Source organism: Manis pentadactyla, chromosome 11, assembly GCF_030020395.1.
Source record: "Manis pentadactyla isolate mManPen7 chromosome 11, mManPen7.hap1, whole genome shotgun sequence".
NCBI lineage: Eukaryota > Metazoa > Chordata > Mammalia > Pholidota > Manidae > Manis > Manis pentadactyla.
In genome coordinates this window covers 83,261,978-83,283,049 of record NC_080029.1, presented here as the reverse complement: position 1 = coordinate 83,283,049, position 21,072 = coordinate 83,261,978, and the positions used below count along the sequence as shown (strand labels likewise).

Genomic DNA, 21,072 nt, shown 5'->3' with positions numbered 1-21,072 from the left:
GGACTGCCGAACACCCAGCCCCAGCCATCCGGGCCAGAGCGCAGACACAGTACGTGCCCAGGGGGCCCTGGATACTGGGGGAACAGGGAGTAAGACCTCTGAGCGGGTGACGAAGCCGATGCCCCTGTGACAAAGAAAAGCGGGGGCTTTTTGAAAGTCTTAAAGGGACAGGGACTTAACAGCTTGACGGAAACAACCCAGGTCACAGTACAGCAGCTGGAAATTACAGGTAAAACCGGGTGCACTAACTCCCTGGGCAACAGCTCTGAGACCCCTCACGGAGGCAAACAGTCAAGCAGCCCCCCCCCCATCCATTACCCCACCAGGCGCTGCGAAAGAAGAGAAGCAGCCTGAGACAAATTCCGCCCACAGAAAGGGAAATTTCTCCCTTCCGGCCAGGCAAGACACAAAGACCCAGTCTACACGCAATTACCCAACACAAGCCACTAGGGGTCGCAGTTGTCCCAGTAAAGAAAGGCCAGTAGCAAGTGAAAATTTTGGCCCTCCCAGCTGACAGTCAATAGCACCTGTCAACATGAAAAGGCAAAAAAATATGATCCAGACAAGACTAACACAGACAGCTTCAGCATCTGCTACATCTTCCCCTGAGAAGGAATCTGGGGAGATAGATTTAGCCAGTCTTCCTGAAAAAGAATTCAAAACAAAAGTCATAACCATGCTGATGGACTTGCAGAGAAATATGCAAGAACTAAGGAAGGAGAATTCAGAAATAAAACAAGCTCTGGAAGGACTTCAAAACAGAATGGACGAGATGCAAGAGACCATTAATGGACTAGAAAACAGAGAACAGGAACGCAGAGAAGCTGATGCAGAGAGAGATAAAAGGATCTCCAGGAATGAAAGAATTTTAAGAGAGCTGAGTGATCAATCGAAAAGGAATAATATAAGAATCATAGGCATTCCAGAAGAAGTAGAGAGAGAAAAGGGGATAGAAAATGTCTTTGAAGAAATAATTGCTGAAAATTTCCCCAAAGTAGGGGAAGAAATGGCCTCTCAGACCACAGAGGTACACAGAACTCCCATGACAAGGGATCCAAGGAGGGCAACACCAAGACACATAATAATTAAAATGGCAAAGATCAAAGACAAGGACAAAGTATTACAAGCAGCCAGAGAGAAAAAAAAGGTTACCTACAAAGGAAAACCCATCAGGCTATCATCAGACTTCTCAACAGAAACCCTACAGGCCAGAAGAGAATGGCATGATATACTTAATGCAATGAAACAGAAGGGCCTCGATCCAAGACTACTGTATCCAGCATGAATATCATTTAAATATGAAGGAGGGATTAAACAATTCCCAGACAAGCAAAAGTTGAGGGAATTTGCCTCCCACAAACCACCTCTACAGGGCATCCTACAGGGACTGCTCTAGATGGGAGCACTCCTAAAAAGAGCACACAACAAAACACCCAACATATGAAGAAGGGAGGAGGAGGAATAAGAAGGGAGAGAAATAAAGAATCATCAGACTGTGTTTATAATAGCTCAACAAGCGAGTAAAGTTAGACAGTAAGACAGTAAAGAAGCTAACCCTAAACCTTTGGTAACCACAAACTTAAAGCCTGCAATGGAATTAAATTCATACCTTTCAATAATCACCCTAAATGTAAATGGACTGAATGCACCAATCAAAAGACACAGAGTAATAGAATGGATAAAAAAGCAAGATCCATCCATATGCTGCTTACAAGAGACTCACCTCAAACCCAAAGACGCGCACAGACTTAAAGTCAAGGGATGGAAAAAGATATTTCAAGCAAACAACAGAGAGAAGAAAGCAGGTGTTGCAATTCTGGTATCAGACAAAACAGACTTCAAAATAAAGAAAGTAACAAAAGACAAAGAAGGACATTACATAATGATAAAGGGCTCAGTCCATCAAGAGGATATAACCATTATAAATATATATGCACCCAATACAGGAGCACCAACATACCTGAAACAAATATTAACAGAACTAAAGGAGGAAATAGAATGCAATGCATTCATTCTAGGAGACTTCAACACACCACTCACTCCAAAGGACAGATCCACCAGACAGAAAATAAGTAAGGACACGGAAGCACTGAACAACACACTAGAACAGATGGACCTAATAGACATCTACAGAACTCTACATCCAAAAGCAACAGGATACACATTCTTCTCAAGTGCACATGGAACATTCTCCAGAATAGACCACATACTAGGACACAAAAAGAGCCTCAGTAAATTCCAAAAGATTGAAACCCTACCAACCAACTTTTCAGACCACAAAGGCATTAAACTAGAAATAAACTGTTCAAAGAAAGCAAAAAGGCTCACAAACACATGGAGGCTAAACAACACGCTCCTAAATAATCAATGGATCAATGACCAAATCAAAATGGAGATCCAGCAATATATGGAAACAAATGACAACAACAACACTAAGCCCCAACTTCTGTGGGACACAGCAAAAGCAGTCTTCAGAGGAAAGTATATAGCAATCCAAGCATATTTAAAAAAGGAAGAGCAATCCCAAATGAACGGTCTAATGTCACAACTATCGAAATTGGAAAAAGAAGAACAAATGAGGCCTAAGGTCAGCAGAAGGAGGGACATAATAAAGATCAGAGAAGAAATAAATAAAATTGAGAAGAATAAAACAATAGCAAAAATCAATGAAACCAAGAGCTGGTTCTTCGAGAAAATAAACAAAATAGATAAGCCTCTAGCCAGACTTATTAAGAGGAAAAGAGAGTCAACACAAATCAACAGTATCAGAAACGAGAAAGGAAAAATCACGACGGACCCCGCAGAAATATAAAGAATTATTAGAGACTACTATGAAAACCTATATGCTAACAAGCTGGGAAACCTAGGAGAAATGGACAACTTCCTAGAAAAATACAACCTTCCAAGACTGACCCAAAAAGAAACAGAAAATCTAAACAGACCAATTACCAGCAACGAAATTGAAGCGGTAATCAAAAAACTACCAAAGAACAAAACCCCCGGGCCAGATGGATTTACCTCGGAATTTTATCAGACATACAGGGAAGACATAATACCCATTCTCCTTAAAGTTTTCCAAGAAATAGAAGAGGAGGGGATACTCCCAAACTCATTCTATGAAGCTAACATCACCCTAATACCAAAACCAGGGAAAGACCCCACCAAAAAAGAAAACTACAGACCAATATCCCTGATGAACGTAGACGCAAAAATACTCAACAAAATTTTAGCAAACCGAATTCAAATATACATCAAAACCATCGTACACCATGACCAAGTGGGATTCATCCCAGGGATGCAAGGATGGCACAACATTCGAAAGTCCATCAATATCATCCACCACATCAACAAAAAGAAAGACAAAAACCACATGATCATCTCCATAGATGCTGAAAAAGCATTTGACAAAGTTCAACATCCATTCATGATAAAAACTCTCAGCAAAATGGGAATAGAGGGCAAGTACCTCAACATAATAAAGGCCATCTATGAAAAACCCACAGCCAACATTATATTGAATAGCGAGAAGCTGAAAGCATTTCCGCTGAGATCGGGAACTAGACAGGGATGCCCACTCTCCCCACTGTTATTTAACGTAGTACTGGAGGTCCTAGCCACGGCAATCAGACAAAACAAAAAAATACAAGGAATCCAGATTGGCAAAGAAGAAGTCAAACTGTCACTATTTGCAGATGACATGATACTGTACATAAAAAACCCTAAAGACTCCACCCCAGAACTACTAGAACTGATATCGGAATACAGCAAAGTTGCAGGATACAAAATCAACACACAGAAATCTGTGGCTTTCCTATACACTAACAATGAACCAACAGAAAGAGAAATCAGGAAAACAACTCCATTCACAATTGCATCCAAAAAAATAAAATACCTAGAAATAAACCTAACCAAAGAAGTGAAAGACTTATATTCTGAAAACTACAAGTCACTCTTAAAAGAAATTAAAGGGGACACTAACAGATGGAAACGCATCCCATGCTCATGGCTAGGAAGAATTAATATCGTCAAAATGGCCATCCTGCCCAAAGCAATATACAGATTTGATGCAATCCCTATGAAACTACCAGCAACATTCTTCAATGAACTGGAACAAATAATTCAAAAATTCATATGGAACCACCAAAGACCCCGAATAGCCAAAGCAATCCTGAGAAAGAAGAATAAAGTAGGGGGGATCTCAATCCCCAACTTCAAGCTCTATTATAAAGCCATAGTAATCAAGACAATTTGGTACTGGCACAAGAACAGAGCCACAGACCAATGGAACAGACTAGAGAATCCAGACATTAACTCAGACATATATGGTCAATTAATATTTGATAAAGGAGCCATGGACATACAATGGGGAAATGACAGTCTATTCAACAGATGGTGCTGGCAAAACTGGACAGCTACATGTAGGAGAATGAAACTGGACCATTGTCTAACCCCATATACAAAAGTAAACTCAAAATGGATCAAAGACCTGAATGTAAGTCACGAAACCATTAAACTCTTGGAAGAAAACATAGGCACAAACCTCTTAGACATAAACATGAGTGACCTCTTCTTGAACATATCTCCCCGGGCAAGGAAAACAACAGCAAAAATGAACAAGTGGGACTATATTAAGCTGAAAAGCTTCTGTACAGCAAAAGACACCATCAATAGAACAAAAAGGAACCCTACAGTATGGGAGAATATCTTTGAAAATGACACATCCGATAAAGGCTTGATGTCCAGAATATATAAAGAACTCACACGCCTCAACAAACAAAAAACAAATAACCCAATTAAAAAATGGGCAAAGGAACTGAACAGACGGTTCTCCAAAAAAAAGAAATACAGATGGCCAACAGACACATGAAAAGATGCTCCACATCGCTAATTATCAGAGAAATGCAAATTAAAACTACAATGAGGTATCACCTCACACCAGTAAGGATGGCTGCCATCCAAAAGACAAACAACAACAAATGTTGGCGAGGCTGTGGAGAAAGGGGAACCCTCCTACACTGCTGGTGGGAATGTAAACTTGTTCAACCATTGTGGAAAGCAGTATGGAGGTACATCAAAATGCTCAAAACAGACATACCATTTGACCCAGGAATTGCACTCCTAGGAATTTACCCTAAGAACGCAGCAATCAAGTATGAGAAAGATCAGTGCACCCCTATGTTTATCGCAGCACTATTTACAATAGCCAAGAATTGGAAGCAACCTAAATGTCCATCGATAGATGAATGGATAAAGAAGATGTGGTACATATACACAATGGAATACTACTCAGCCATAAGAAAAGGGCAAATCCAACCATTTGCAGCAACATGGATGGAGCTGGAGGGTATTATGCTCAGTGAAACAAGCCAAGCAGAGAAAGAGAAATACCAAATGATTTCACTCATCTGTGGAATATAAGAACAAAGGAAAAACTGAAGGAACAAAACAGCAACAGAATCACAGAACTCAAGAATGGACTAACAGGTACCAAAGGGAAAGGGACTGGGGAGGATGGGTGGGCAGGGAGGGATAAGGGGGGGGGCAGAAAAAGAGGGGTATTAAGATTAGCATCCATAGCGGGGTGGGAGAAAGGGGAGGGCTGTACAACACAGAGAAGACAAGTAGTGATTCTACAACTTTTTTTTTTTTGCTACGCTGATGGACAGTGACTGTAAAGGAGTATATAGGGGGTCCTGGTATAGGGGAGAGCCTAGTAAACAAAGTATTCGTCATGTAAGGGTAGATTAATGATTAAAAAAAAAAAAAAAACTGTTCCTCTGTGGTGACCTCTAATGAGTTCTACACAATGATATAAAGGGCATATAAAAGTGTAGGCAAAGGGTCTGTTTGTGTTTATACAGAGGATCAAAGCCTAATTTGGCTACCCCGAAAATGAACTAAGATACGGTATGAAAAAGAACTTCCAACATCAGCACTCTCGGGAAGACTCATGACAGAAGATGATCAGCAAAAAAAAAAAAAAAAAAAAAACTCCAACAAAGATCCACGCACTGTCACAGCTGTAGATGCACTCATCCCACCAGTTCCTGGACTTGCCATGGGAATGAGGAAGGAGATATCTAAGCTGGCCTGTGCATACAGTAAAACAAAAATTGGACTGGATCTATACTGTTGGAACTCAACCAAGAATTAGGAGAAGTGCAAATTGTAGCACTCCAAAATCTTACAACCACAGACTATTTATCGTTAAAAGAACATACGGGATATAACAGTCCCCAGGAATGGGTTGTTCTAGTTTATCTGATTTCTCTCAGACTGTTTAAATTCAGTTGGACAATATCCACCATATCATAGATAAGTTTTCACAAATGCCTAAGGTGCCTAACTGGTTTTCTTGGTTTCACTGGAGATGGCTGGTAATTACAGGTATGCTTTGGTTAGGTAACTATATTCCTATTATGTTAATGTGTGTGCACAATTTAATTAGTAGTTTAAAACCTATCCATGCTGAAGTTACTCTACAAGAAGATATGTCAAAGAAATAATCACTCTTCCCAGGTTTTCTTCTGCCTGCTACTTCTATAGCTTTTCTTCTTCCTACCTAATCACAACCTTTAGATAGAACTCGTGCCACATGTCGAATTTACCGAGTATCATAATTCTTCCAAGTGGTAAAGACACCTCAAGACAAATGCTGGGCATAGAAGCCACAGGGCATAAATATGCAAAGAAGTAAAAAGCTAACCTTTTCAAACAATAAGGCTTCTCTCTCACTTACCAACTTAACATTTCCCTGTATGGCCCCGGAAGATGACTGGTTAGCCAGAGACGGGTAAGAGTCCTCAAGGGAGGAACAACCTAAGACAGGCACAGTTGCAGGGGGCCATCTGGTGAGAAAATGGGGAGCAGCAGAGGTGAGGCTTAGAACCTCCCCCCTCATGTTCTGAGAGAAATCTTCTGCATACATGGATGTTTATTGCCCTCGTCTAGCTCGGATTAACACATAGTCTACAGGCACACACCTGATCATCTACATTTGCTCTCTTACAACACTAAACTATGTTTTCTACCTTTATCTCGTATCTACCTACCACTTCAGCATTTTATTAAAAATAATAATAATAGAGAAATGTGGTATCCACATATAAATCAAGTTTAAAAATCAAATGAATAGTCATATTTGAACTGACTGTGTATAGTTCATAATGCATGAACAAAACCGAAAGCTTCTGTGATGACTGCCCTTGCACTGTTCACCATGTAACTTATTCACTATGTAAGAATTTGTACTCCATGTAAGAATTTGTTCGTTATGCATCAGAAGATTGGAGACTGACGAAAATTAGGCTTGGGGTGGATTAATGATTGTGCATTGAGTATTGACCCCCCTATACAGAAATTTATTGTGGTTAACAACTATTTGATCAATAAATATGAGAGATGCCCTCACAAAATATATATATATATATATATATATATATATATATATATATATATATATATATATATTTAAACACACTTCCAATTGTAAAATAAATAAGTAACCGGGATGTAATGTATAGCATAAGGAATATAGTCAAAATATTGTAACAACTTGGTATGGTGATACCTGGTACCTAGAATTACCATGTATATAAATGTTGAATCACTGTGTTGTACACCTGAAACTAATGTAATGCAATACTGTTGTCAACTACCCTTCAATAAAAAAAAAAAAAAAAAAGAATTGCAGGATTGGGCAGAGGGGTATGAGGACTTGCAATGTGGCTGCAATTGAGGCCCAAAAAAAAGAAAACAAGGAGCATTATTGAAAGACAGGCACTGTAAGGGCAAAAAACAGTTGGGAGAAAGACCCTCTGCCTATCAGGGGAAAACCAGAGTAAGCCCCATTGTACATCTTCCCCACTCCATTCCCTGGGAATAAAGAGAATGTGTGGTAATCTAAATACACCATCGCATTTGGGCCGCCACCTATTGACTGAGTGACTTCTCTGTAGAAATGCCACTTTGAGCAGTCATTTCTCAGGACCACACTTGTCTGGATAGGTAATAGGCTGGGCACCCAGCATCAGTGTCCTTTCCTTCTCTGTTTATTTTGAGCATCTCCTACTCACTGGGTGTTATTTATTTCCAGAGCAAGTTCACCTTGTTTACAATCAATCTCATCTGCAAGAAGTACTTAACTAGAAGGCAAATCTCTGGAGAAGGGGGTCTTTTCCAGTTTGCCAGCTAATGAATGGGCTTTTCCAAGTGTTCTGCATTCAGGGAACAGTACATCTGATCTAGCATGTTGCGTAATTTTTTAATTGAAATACAGTTGATATATAATAATATGTAGGTTTCAGGTATACAACACAGTGATTTGACAATTATATATACATTACCAAATGCTCACTATAATAAGTGTAGTTACCCTCTGCCAACATACAAAGAGAGTATAATATTATTGACTATATTCCCTATCCTGTACTTTCACCCATGATTAACTTATTTTTTACCATTAACTCATCTGTCCAATCTACCTCAGAGAAATGAGACAGGACTTTTTAGTGTGTGTGAGGGTATTTAGAAATCTTCTCTTGGCAAAGAACTGCAGGTAGCAGGTGAAGAAACAGGTGGCTGAAAGATATCCTCATGTAGAAGACATTTCTAGCACCTTGTGTGTATGTCCGCAGCTCGTGCAGCCTTCCCAGTGTACAGGAGAAAGAGAAGCAAAGTTCCAAGATTGGAAAAATGAGATGCCTAACCCATTTATAAGGCACAATTGCTGAAATAATTTAAGGAACTAAAGGGTCCAGATGTGTTCACTTAAAAAGTTAACTCCTTAGATATGAGAGCTTCTTGCTTACAGCAACTGAACAAGTAGTGAGTCCAAAGTAGTGCCGGGGGTGAGGGTTCTATCAGGCAAATATCACGTCTGATATACTCCCGTCTTCAGTTCTCACAACATGATACGATCTGAGGAGAGATGGAATCACAGTTGCCTGCATACTTAGGAAATACGTTCTACTGAAGTCCATTCAGTCTACCCCCATGATATCTTTGTCAAGGTCATTGCTGGTCCTGTGTTGGGGAGCAGTGTTGCTCATTTGTGAGCAAATGGGATCAAGGTACCAATGCTTACTCTTACATCAGCTGATAAAACAGCTCCTCTCTCTACTGTTTTAGTTCAACTGTGCAAAAAGCTAGAAAGAGAAACCAGGATATTAATGCCAAGTTAATTAAAGGAACTTACTGAAAATAAATGTGTTTAATAATAAAATTGAAAATAAATTACTGTGCTCACCCAATATAGTAGAATACTTGCCTGGTATCTCCCATCAGAGAAGCATTCAGAAGTGTTTCTCATACTTATTTTCAACTTTTGTGTGGCTTCTAAATTAGATTTCTCTTTTACAGCCCCACTTCCCCATAATGAATGGTCTTTACTGAAGTCATAGTCTTGAATTTGTGACCCTACAATTATTTTTATAATTACAAGCCACATTTTTATTAACACCTGATTAGGATGGCTCTGCCAGTCGTCATTGAAGAGCAAAAATCTTTTTCAATTAGATTTACCCACAGTGAAGTCAAAGGAAGCATGAGTCACTACTAACAAAATCCACAAATCAGTATGCACTCTACATGAATGTGCCACCTTAGTCCTCTCTTCCCAGGGGGGTTTGTTTGTGGATGGTATTATTCGTGCAGTAGGGTCTCAGTGTGACGGCCCTGTTCTTTAGAGGATAGAATTTGGGATGAGGCATGTGTACTTTGGAGCCCACCCAAAAAGGCTGAGTTACTTAGGTGCATTGAAGCTGCTCGTACAAGGGAATCTCATCCTGCGAAATGGCATCATGGCACGAACCATGTGGAAAATATCACACAGAAGCCGCACTACGTAGTGAAATTTGGGTGCTACTCTTTATTTTGCAGAAATTTGAGTTAATCACTGTCATAGAATATATTTTATAACTGCAAACTCCCCATAAATCTATTTAATTGTCTTATATAACTCTTTTAGCAGCGCTTTCTAATTTATAAAAGCAACAATATCCAAAGGTGGCTTGTATTTGTGGATGTTGTTTGTTTCTGTGGGTATCACCAAACTTGGCTCAAGTTCAGTAACCAACAGCTTAGCTATTGCTGGCTTGCTGCAGTCAGTGCTATGGAAATTATTGCTGAGATAAATATACCTCTGTGGAGAATATGATGAGCACTCACTGGATTGCCCCAGGCTTTCACCAAATACTGGCCAGAAAGAAATACGATTGTGGGGACGAACATAACTCACATTGTTCTCGCATCTCAGTGGTATGAACTAAAGATGCAATTATGAATCATGACTTACAAGTAGAATCCAGGTCACCATAGGCTTGCTAATTCTTTCTCCTCATAATCACAGCCTGTGTCCTTTTCTTCTTTGGAACACTGTCCCAGCTCTCTGGAAGGGATTCAGTAGCAGATAAGGGAAGTGAGACATCTAGCCCAGAGACTGAAGTGACCTCACATGTTTGCTACTAAGCTATGAGTAAGGAAACCTTGACATACTTATCAAGCATAACAAAGTTTTGTCTTGGTTTTTACTGTATTTTTTATTCATGAGTCAGTCTTTCAAATCTGGAAATTTGCGATCGGTATTCTTATCTCTTTTGCAAATTGGCAAGCAAAAATGCACAGATCTCAAAAGGTGAAATTGAAAATGCTAGTGGGGATTTTTTTAATACAATTTGATTTTCAAAATCAGTCAAGTAATTAATTCCTCTACATATCCCAAAACTTCACTCTTTCTGGGTGGCTATTACTGAAACTATTGCTCATCTCTGAAGTGGAGGAATCTAAGGACACAGTTGCTTACTGTAATCAATTAAGGCAAAAAAAACCCTTTGAGAGCTGATGGACTGAGTTATATAGGAAGAACCCCAGAAAATGATACAACTACTTTAATGGAAGAGATTAAATTGATTAATGAAATTGATTTTTAGAATCCATTAATGTAGAGAAAGAAAAATCTGAGGCTAAAGAAGAACTCATTTTATTTTATTTTTTATTTTTTTTATTTTTAGATAATTATTTTTTATTGAAGGGTAGTTGACGCACAGTATTACATTACATTGGTTTCAAGTGTACAACACAGTGATTCAACATTTATATACATGATAATTCTAGGTACCAGCTATCACCCTATCAAGTTGTTACAATATTTTGACTATATTCCTTATGCTATACATTACATCCCGGTTACTTATTTATGTTACCATTGGAAGTCTGTCCTTTTTTTTTTTTTTTTTTTGTGAGGGCATCTCTCATATTTATTGATCAAATGGTTGTTAACGACAATAAAATTCTGTATAGGGGAGTCAATGCTCAATGCACAATCATTAATCCACCCCAAGCCTAATTTTCGTCAGTCTCCAATCTTCTGAGGCATAACAAACAAGTTCTTACATGGAGAACAAATTCTTACATAATGAATAAGTTACATAGTGAACAGTACAAGGGCAGTCATCACAGAAACTTTCGGTTTTGCTCATGCATTATGAACTCTAAACAGTCAGTTCAAATATGAATACTCATTTGGTTTTTATACTTGATTTATATGTGGATACCACATTTCTCTCTTTATTATTATTATTTTTAATAAAATGCTGAAGTGGTAGGTAGATACAAGATAAAGGTAGAAAACATAGTTTAGTGTTGTAAGAGAGCAAATGTAGATGATCAGGTGTGTGCCTGTAGACTATGTGTTAATCCAAGCTAGACAAGGGCAATAAAACATCCACGGATGCAGAAGATTTCTCTCAAAACAGGGGGGGTGAGGTTCTAAGCCTCACCTCTGTTGATCCCCAATTTCTCACCTGATGGCCCCCCTGCGACTGTGCCTGTCTTAGGTTGTTCCTCCCTTGAGGAATCTTACCCATCTCTGGCTAACCAGTCATCTTCCGGAGCCATACAGGGAAATGTAAAGTTGGTAAGTGAGAGAGAAGCCTTATTGTTTGAAATGGTTAGCTTTTTTTTTTCTTTGCATATTTATGCCCTGTAGCTTCTATGCCCAGCATTTGTCTTGAGGTATCTTTACCACTTGGAAGAATAAGAACTCATTTTAATGAACTCAATTTTAAAATTATCTTTTTATTTAAAATTAATATTTCCTGTGATGCAAGGAGATTCATTGGAACCCAAGGAGCAGGGAAGAATACACCTAGAGAAGAGAGATTACATTCTCATTTGAAATTTCTCATTTATAAATGAGGCAAAGGATTTAAAAGAGAAGCAGTAAGTGTCAGGTAATGGATTTAAGAAGTAGACTAGATAGGTATGATTCTGCTATTTCTTTTTCTACCCCTCCAAACCCAAGTGCTGGAATTCTGGCCCTGGACAAGTTCCTGGGCAGGTCTACAGCCCTTATTACTCCTTTAAAGAACAAGAACAACCTTGACAGTAATTTAGAAGTCCCATCTACTTGAATTTATAAACTCCATACTTGTATCCAGCCAGTTTGAGCCCTCCCCAACGAGGGCCTGCAGTTTGACCTCTGGTCTCCATGCGCCAGGCTCCTTGAGGCTGCGCTCCTGTCTCAGACCCCTCTGGAGCCCAGCCGGAGGTGAGATGACTGGGGCAAGGGCGCATCCTGTGGAGTTGGTGCCTCTGTCTGGCTGCGTCAGCCTTTGGCATAGCAGTCACGCAACTGCTGCTGCCTTCTCGTCTGGGGCCCTTCTGTAGTCTTCTTGGAGACCTGCAGGCTTGGAGCTTTCAACTATAGTTCCTTTGACACAAGATTTACCACCTCGGCTGGCTGCTCCCTTCTGGCTGGCCCCAAACATTCCCTGACATTCCACCTCCCCCTGCAGGGGCCTCCCACCTCCTTCAGCCCCTGGGTTTCTGATCTCTGCTCAGTCATTTGCCTTTCTGGACATAATCCCTTTTGAGATGACTGACAGCTGGTTCATTTGTGTGGTCCCTGGCCCTCCAGGAGCAAAGCCCTTGTCCCCCCCCTGGGCAGAGGGTCTGCTCTTTCCCATGAGGCTCTCTGTCTTGATCTCTCAATCTCTCTCTGCTGTCACCAGACAAGCATGTCTTTCACTGAATTCCAGGGAACACTTGCCAGTTCCTGAGTAGGTCCTTAAAGCCCTCAACATTTGACTTCAGATGGGAGAGAACTTCTATCCGTTTGTCTAGGACAGTTTTCTCCAAATGAGTTCTTTACCTTTCTTATCAGTGTGGAGGTATATGGCGGGCTTAAAACTATACTGGTTTCATAATTTTTTAATGGATCCTTGTAAATGATCCAGTATCTCACTTCAGGATGTGAAAATACAGGTATCCTCTTAATTATCTGCCTTTGGGACCTCTGTTAAAACTGTGAGGCAGAGGAGATCCCATTTTCATATCCTCAAAGTCTTAAAATGGGTTTCATGTATTGTATTTCTTTCTTTTGGTGGTTTGCTTCAAACCTATATTTTATCCCTAGTTATTTCCCTTGACCTGGTCCACCTGAATCTCCCAGAGGGAGCTCTGATGGGCACCATCGGTACCAGGGGTGGTTTGTCGGAGCCCTTCCCGCAGACTCTGGGCAGCTCTTCCTGAGCAGCAAGGGAAGGAACCACAGACGGCGGTTATGCTGGGCGCCAGCTCCTGTCAGTCCCACGTCCCGGGAGCAGGGCTCCTGTCTGGCAGGGCTTTGGAAGCACCCCAGGTCTGTTCCTTCCACCACTGAAGCACAGCGTAATGACTTTTGGAGACCAAGACTTCAGTAAGCAGTAAACACTCATTTCTGGCTATGTTAATTTTTCATTTTACAGTTTCCGTGGCCATTAGAGTAAGGTTAAAATTTATGATGAAATTATCATTCTTCTTTTAATAACTGAATGTAGAAACAGAAAGCACTGTTCTCCTTAAGTGCTGCATGGAACTCCACACTTCTTGATTTGTTATCCATTCAGAAGATGAAAACAGATTTTAAAACATAAGAGAAAATTTTAAACTAAGCAAAACTGACAAGACAGCTCATGAGTAATTAAGTCCCGCACTAGAAGTCCTCGCAGGAGATCATTTACTTGTTCTTGGAATCTGAACACCAGTGAGTAACAAAGAATACACTTACTATACAAGCTCCTGGGTGTTCAGCTTCTCACAGGAAGGATGTCCAATGAGAAGAGGGAGGCAGAAAACTTCCCACACTCATTCTTTGCTCAAAAAGATTTGGTTTTAACCCACAGTTTCAACATGTCAGCCCACACAACCTGCTATATTGCAGTTGAATTGGGAAGCCCTCAATAAATAATTTTAGTACCTAGTCATTATGTCTGAAGGTTCACCAGATTAGTAACACTGCAGGCTAATGACTCAATTTTGTTTTAATGTCATTGTTCATATTTTTAATACACATAGATTGTGCCCTGTTATGTAACCTTTAATGTAGGAATGTTCACAAGGGACAATTGTGGTTCTAATTCTATATCATTGGTTAGTACTTTCAAATGGGAATGTGGGAGGTTTCATGTGATTTCTATAATTAATTTTAAGACAGCATTCTAAAATGCTGTTTGGAGAAAGAATTTGTATTGAGAAGAAAAATAACTTAGTGTCTCTCACTTAGATGTTTATTTTTGTTTCATAATTAGGCTATTTCCACAATCATAATTACTCAGCCGACACTGAGACTCTGCTGCAAGGGTGCCAACCAGGATATTGTAGTTAAAGGAAGTGAGGCCAGGGGAGTGGTGCTGTGAGACCTCTGCGGTCGTGACCTTTCTTCTTTATGCCATGTCCCCTTCCACACACATACTACCCGCTCCATCCCACTCCATCAGCAATTCTGAACAATCCTAATTCTAGAACAAAACTGGGATCTGGCTTTTGCTTTCCATCTTGGCTGTCATCACGTTGGCCAAACCTACCCTCGTCTCCCACTCTGCCTAGGCTGGTGTCCGGTGCCTCCTCATGCTGCAGACCTGTCTACATAGGGCAGCTAGAAGAATCTTGTGTTTCTTCTCTTCAAAATCAGTCAGAACCTTCCCACCTGGAATAAAATTCTGTTTCCTTGCCATGGCTCAGAGATCCTGCCTGATCTACCCCATTCCCTCCTGCCCCTTGGGCTCTCCACCTGAGCCTTTCCCTTCCTCAGGGCCTTTGTATGTGCTTTTCTTCTGCCTAGAATGTTCTTCCTCCTGATTTGAACTCATTTGCTCTTCCTTAGTCCACAGGGTTAACTCACATGTCTCCCCCTCGGAGGCCTTCCTTGACTCCAGCCTAGGATCCCGTCCCTTGCTTAAGTTATTTCATATCTCCCCCTTTACTCCCTCATCAGTGAATCCCAAGCAGTAGTTAAGCCTACTTGTCTAGTTGGATGCTTGCTCTGTGACACCAGGAACCTGTACTCTTTGTTCATTGCTGGATCCCCAGTGCAGAGAACCATGCAAGTCCTATGGGCTCAGTAACTAGTTGATAAACAGAGAGGGAGGGTTGAGTGTTGTGGGAAGATGCTGTGTGTATGTATTGATTTTTCCCATGTGAAATTATTGTTAATCCTGCAGGGCTACATATCTTTGCCAAGTTCTAGTTACTTAAACTGTGGTCATATTTCCTAATCAATTTAATGTGGTTGCAGTTGATTTGCTATATTTCTAGTTATAAACCTAAACGCATATGAAGTGTCATTGTGAAATTGTACACTTTTACCTTCTCCTTCCTGGAGGAGCTCTGGGGTCTAACCCTAACCTATATGTATGATGCTGAATTAAAATATTGAAAGACTTTAATGTATTGATATTTAGAGCCTGTTACTATGGTGAGCCCCCAAGTGTCCTTTCCCCTTGGGGGACACCTGTGCTCACTGCTGGAGTGAACCAGTGTCAGGCCTGGATGCCAGCAGGGTGGGGCTCCCCCTGAGAGGGGCATCAGTGCCCCAGTGAGCAGACACTGGGTGCCCATTTGTTCCTCTCTGGCTGTGGCCGCCTGCTCAAGCTTCTTCAGAGTCACCTTCATATGGCTGCTTTGGGGGAACAGCAGCCTGTGCCATGTATCACTTCTATTAAAATCACCTGGCATATATACCATTTGCATGTGGTACTCTGGTGTCACATAGTATTTTGCCTGCATCTTAAAATAAGAATGTCCCATTTTCCCCAGGTAGTTTTCTTTAATCGACATGTGAGTAATCTCAAGTAAAAAGGCTTGAAATTCTCATGCTGTAACTTCAATATGATCTTTTCAGAAAATATCATTATCACTGTTACTCTTGTCAATACAATAGTCAAATAATATTTGTAGTGATGATTTACCTACAAGAGTAAATCATAAGGGTAAATATGACTTTTTAAATCTAGTGATATTTATGTATAAATTAAGTTTTAAGAACTCAGCTGACTTGGGTCACCTGAGGGTCATATGTTTACACTGTTGTCTCTCTCCACCACTTTGTCGCGCACTTCAGTATATGTGCTGTGCTGAATCCGAATTCAGCCACTTCCCAAAAGAATCATTTGGAGGCATGGAAACTGATCTTTAATTTTCACTTATTTGGGCTGGGGTATATTTTTTAACTCTCTCTTCCTGGTCTCCCCAAATGACAGAGTACGCTTCCTAATGGGTGGACGTCATGGAGAATTTAAGTTCCTGCCTCCCTCTGGCTATGCCCCTTGCTATGAAGCCTTACTTCCAAAAGAAAAGATGAGATTGGAGCCTGTCAAAGAATATAAACGCGATGCTGAAGGTGTTAGAGATCTGCTGGGTACCACCCAGTTCCTCTCCCAAGCCTCTTTCATCCCATGCCCCATTGACACCAGTCAGGTACGTTCGAGTTGTCAACAGGCAGCAACCCATGTGGATAAAGTGATACAGCTAAGGCTTTCTTCTTTGTTGTCTTTGAACCATTCTTACCATAAGTTCTATAGAATTGTCATGTAATGTGAACAGCTATTACTCTTCATGTTTCTACCATATGTGTAGATTGAGCTCTTTAAGGATTTATCAGTCAGTGAACAAGTTTAGCCCTTGAAGCATGCAAACATCACAGGCTGTGTAAAGCATAGGCAAAAATGTTTTAATATTCTCTGGGAATTCACAACTGAGTTGAGGAAAGAAGCAGGTACATTTTTTTTTAAGTCTGAATGCAATAAATGCAAAATGAGCATTATGCACAAGTAAATGCTAGAGACACCCTTTAGGTGAGAATGTTTCTACAAGTCTGTGTAGACAGGGAGGAATTAACACACGAAGAACACACAGCACAGATACCTGCAGAGAATACAGAGGGGGATGGGCAAAGAGGAAGCCAGGAGGGGATGGGATCTCTGGAAACATGTGGATCAAGCAGGTGTGGCAGGAACAGTGCAGCCCCTCCTGGGAGGAAGGACTCCCTGGGAGCAGCCCCTCTCGGACACCGGATCCCTACGGAGCACATGGTAGACTTCAGCACAGCTGATACCAGTCCTTCTGACTCCTCGCTTGTTCCTTTTCCTTCTAGGTTGTTTTGCCACCCCACCTAGAAAAGATCCGAGACAGACTGGCTGAAAACATCCACGAGCTATGGGGAATGAATAAAATAGAGCTGGGCTGGACTTTTGGCAAGGTAGGTGTGTTCCAGTGGCCAGGCTGGGTCGAAGGGTGGACTGCCTTGTTACCTGGAAGGGTTCTAGAAAGGTTCACACGAGGAAGGGCACTTCATGAGCCCAAACTCGCTCCTGCTTACCGCCACCTGTCTAACTTCTGCCGCGTTTAGCAGCAGCCTTGCTGGGTAGCTTGTCTGGTATGGACTGGAGACCTGGGGGAACCCGCTCTGCCCAGACAGAATGGGCACCATGTCCCCCTTCTTCCTCACCAATGCTGGGGTCCTTTCTTTGGGGCATAGCATGCAGTCGTTTCTCAGTGCTCCTGCAGAAAGTTTGCATCTCCCTTTCCTTCAGAAAAAGCTGTCCTCTCTGCATGGGTGGTGGAAAGAGGCTGATTCATTGTTTTTCATTAGAATTTGTTTAGCATGGTTTTCAGATGTATCACTAAGATTAATGGCCACTCAGAGGAGGTTAAGGAATCTCTTTCACTAGAAAGCATTTTTCAAAGAGGATGTAAATTGACTTCGTTCTGTGATTTGTATAAGGTCATATCTGAAGGCAGGGTAGGTGAGCTCTGAAGCTTCCTATGATGCCAACACTCTCAAATTATGTACGTTCCATCTTAGTTACTGAAAAGGTCCCTGCACCCTAACCTTACATACTGATAGAGCTACCATAAAATAGTCTCCTTATAAATGACCACCTCTGTGCTGTATGTTCTTATAACACCACAATCTTCTCTTTTAGAAATAACCACAGTTATAATTTTACATTTATTTCTATAATTATTTTATTACTGCTTGCTACCCAACTAGACTGTGTCCATGGGACCAGAGCTATCCTGGCTCACATTGAACTCCCAACATCTAGCATAGCACCTACCATATAGTAGATACTCAACAGATGTTTGTCGAATGAATGAGTTAACATCTGGATCTGCATTGTCCATGACAACATCCATCAGTCACATGTGGCTACTGAGCACTTGAAATGTGACTGGTCTGAATTGATAAGCTCTGTAAGTATAAAACACACACCAGATTTTGAAGACATGCTGTGAAAAACTAAAATGTGTCAGAAATAACTTCTGATATTAATTACTTGTTAAAATAGTAATATTTTGGATATATTGGGTCAAATAAAATACATTATTAAAGTTAGATTCACCTGTGTCTTTTTGCTTTTCTCAGGTGTGTACTTGAAAATTTTAAATTACAAATGTGGTTCACATTTGTGACTGACTTTATACTTCTGTTGGACTGTGTTGGTCCAGATTCTGTAGTCCTTTATCTTCTGAAGAATCTACCCTGCAGTAGCATATAGTCCATGAATTTGGGACAGGCAGGAACATGGCTACCATCTGTGAAACTGCTTCTCTGGAAAAGTATGTTCTGAATGCAGACACCTGACTAGAAACAAAACCACAGAGCACACACTCCTGGCAACTTGGGAACTGTGTGTATCATTTACTAGAGAGAAGATAATCCATTTGCCTATCAGCAAATAGCTGTCTTCATCTTGCCTGATATGGATTGCCTGGGTCATGTTTCAAAGTGTGTCCTTTTGTTTTCTGAGGCAGTGCCCATTGTCAAAACTTAAATTAGATTCTTTTTTATGTTGTCACCTAGATACGGGATGACAATAAAAGACAACACCCCTGCCTTGTGGAGTTTTCAAAGCTGCCTGAAACTGAGAAGAATTATAACCTGCAAATGTCAACCGAAACCTTAAAGTGAGTGTCTAAATTGAATCAAAGTTGGACTAGACAGTGGATGACTTAATGCCTTGTAACGAAACTACAATTATGTCTCTTGCCTTGAAAACATGATGCATTCCAATAAATGACCAGAGATGGTGATCATGCATGCTGTACAAGGATTGAGCACAGTGACCACACCCACCAAATATATTTCGAGTAGAAACCACATGGTTTAGAAACCATTTGCTGTTTGCCAGGGACAGGGAAAAGGTGGGCAGACAGAAAGAAGAGAAACTTAGTATCAAAGGACCAAGTGGCCCTTGTAGTTCATCTTAAATCAAGAAAAAAACTTAAGACAAATAGTGGGTTTTAGGTCATATTGAAACTGAACCACTGAACCCTTCAAGTCTCCATTTCCTTGCCTACAAATTGGGGAAAATAATAGTACTTATTGCTAGATGATTGTTGCAATGATTAAAAGAGATGAATATTATTTAAAAAAAGAAAAAGGAAAAGGCATTTCTAAAAACCATTGGGAAAACATGGTTTGGTTCACCAAAACTCAATTTAAAATTAATTTTTAGCTTTTCTGTGATCCACCCATGGTTAAAAGCCTAATTTGGACCTTAACTTTTTTAGCCCAAGTTTATATGTCCCATCTTGAATTCCTTTTGTGCTTGTTACCTTTTCTCTTTGCATTGTATTTCTCTGTTGTCTAGTCGTTAGTGTAGGACATCTCCATGCCGTGGTTTTATTGCCACAGCTGTACTCTGTCATGGTGCCTTGTCCCATGGGCTCACATAGGTGATGTCTTCAGTCACTAATGCCTCCTGAGGGTGCAGTCTCAGTACCTCATCATGTGGGGCTCAGCTCAGTACTGCAGGGAGCAACAATAAATACTGGCTGACCTGTGGATTTGCTGTTAGGATCCTGTCTATTCCCCAGAATCAGAGAAGCAGGATTACAATCCTAATGCAAATATGTAAACTAGAAAATAAGGGTCTGTTAACAAACTTCTTTTCTGTATTCTTATGCTTGCTATTATCCAATAAATCAGGATTGGCAAACTATGGCTCAAGGCTTAATCTGACCTCTTTTTGCAAATAAAGTTTTATTGTAACAAGGCCAAGCTCATCAGTTCACACCATGTCTGTGGCTGTTCTCACTTAATAGTGGCAGAGTTGAATAGTTTTAACAGGGACATATAAACTATAAAGCCTGAAATGTTTATTATCTAGCCCTTTACAGAAAAAAGTTGGTGACCTCTGGTCTAAATGACTATTGTCACTTTTATCAAGTCAGATGCAGGTTCGGGTTCTTGCTGTCCTTTATCTTGCAGTTGACCCTTGCTTTGTCCCTCTGTCATGTCACAGAACTCTCCTGGCCCTGGGGTGCCACATTGCTCATGTTAATCTGGATGCTGAGGAGGATCTCAAGAAAGTTAAATTGCCCAAAAAGTAGGTGATTCTTTTTTTAATGGTTGAAAACTTTAATGCTTCAGTCTGAATTTTTTAACTGGGAAGGTGGGAGGCTCATGGACAGAGGCAGGGACAGCCCTGGATACTTGCTAGCAGTGGCTCAGGATGGCTCCTCTCGTTAAGTAGAATGCGCTGAAACCTCCGGACTGAAGTCTGTTTCAGGCTTCCCCTCTTGGTACTGCCCAGACTGCCCTACTGTGATTAGTTTTAGGCCAGGAGGTGCAGCACTCATATGGACACACTATCTTTTGTCTATAAGAAGAGCAGTTGGCACAGGAGCTTGAAAATGATTGGTAGCCACAGCAGATTCCCTCCCCTGGCACCAGGCCAGCTTTATAAATCCTTTGTGGAAATGTGCATCTCTGTCAAGATTTAACTTGAGCCCTGAACCTGCCCGTGT

At 40.7% G+C, this 21,072-nt stretch overlaps 1 protein-coding gene across 11 annotated transcripts in view; it reads left to right on the top strand.

Moving 5' to 3' along the window:
- Positions 1–21,072, top strand: part of RYR3 (ryanodine receptor 3) — a 515,713-nt gene that overhangs the window by 288,779 nt on the left and 205,862 nt on the right. For all 11 annotated transcript variants that reach the window (XR_008992553.1, XR_008992552.1, XM_057488647.1 and 8 more), the window contains exons 20-23: positions 16,518–16,734; positions 17,411–17,515; positions 19,124–19,227; positions 20,568–20,651. Coding sequence is in view for 9 of the 11 variants with exons in the window: in XM_057488647.1 (XP_057344630.1) it covers positions 16,518–16,734; positions 17,411–17,515; positions 19,124–19,227; positions 20,568–20,651 (510 nt within the window). In the remaining 2 variants the exon portion in view is untranslated. The remainder of the gene's footprint in view (positions 1–16,517; positions 16,735–17,410; positions 17,516–19,123; positions 19,228–20,567; positions 20,652–21,072) is intronic.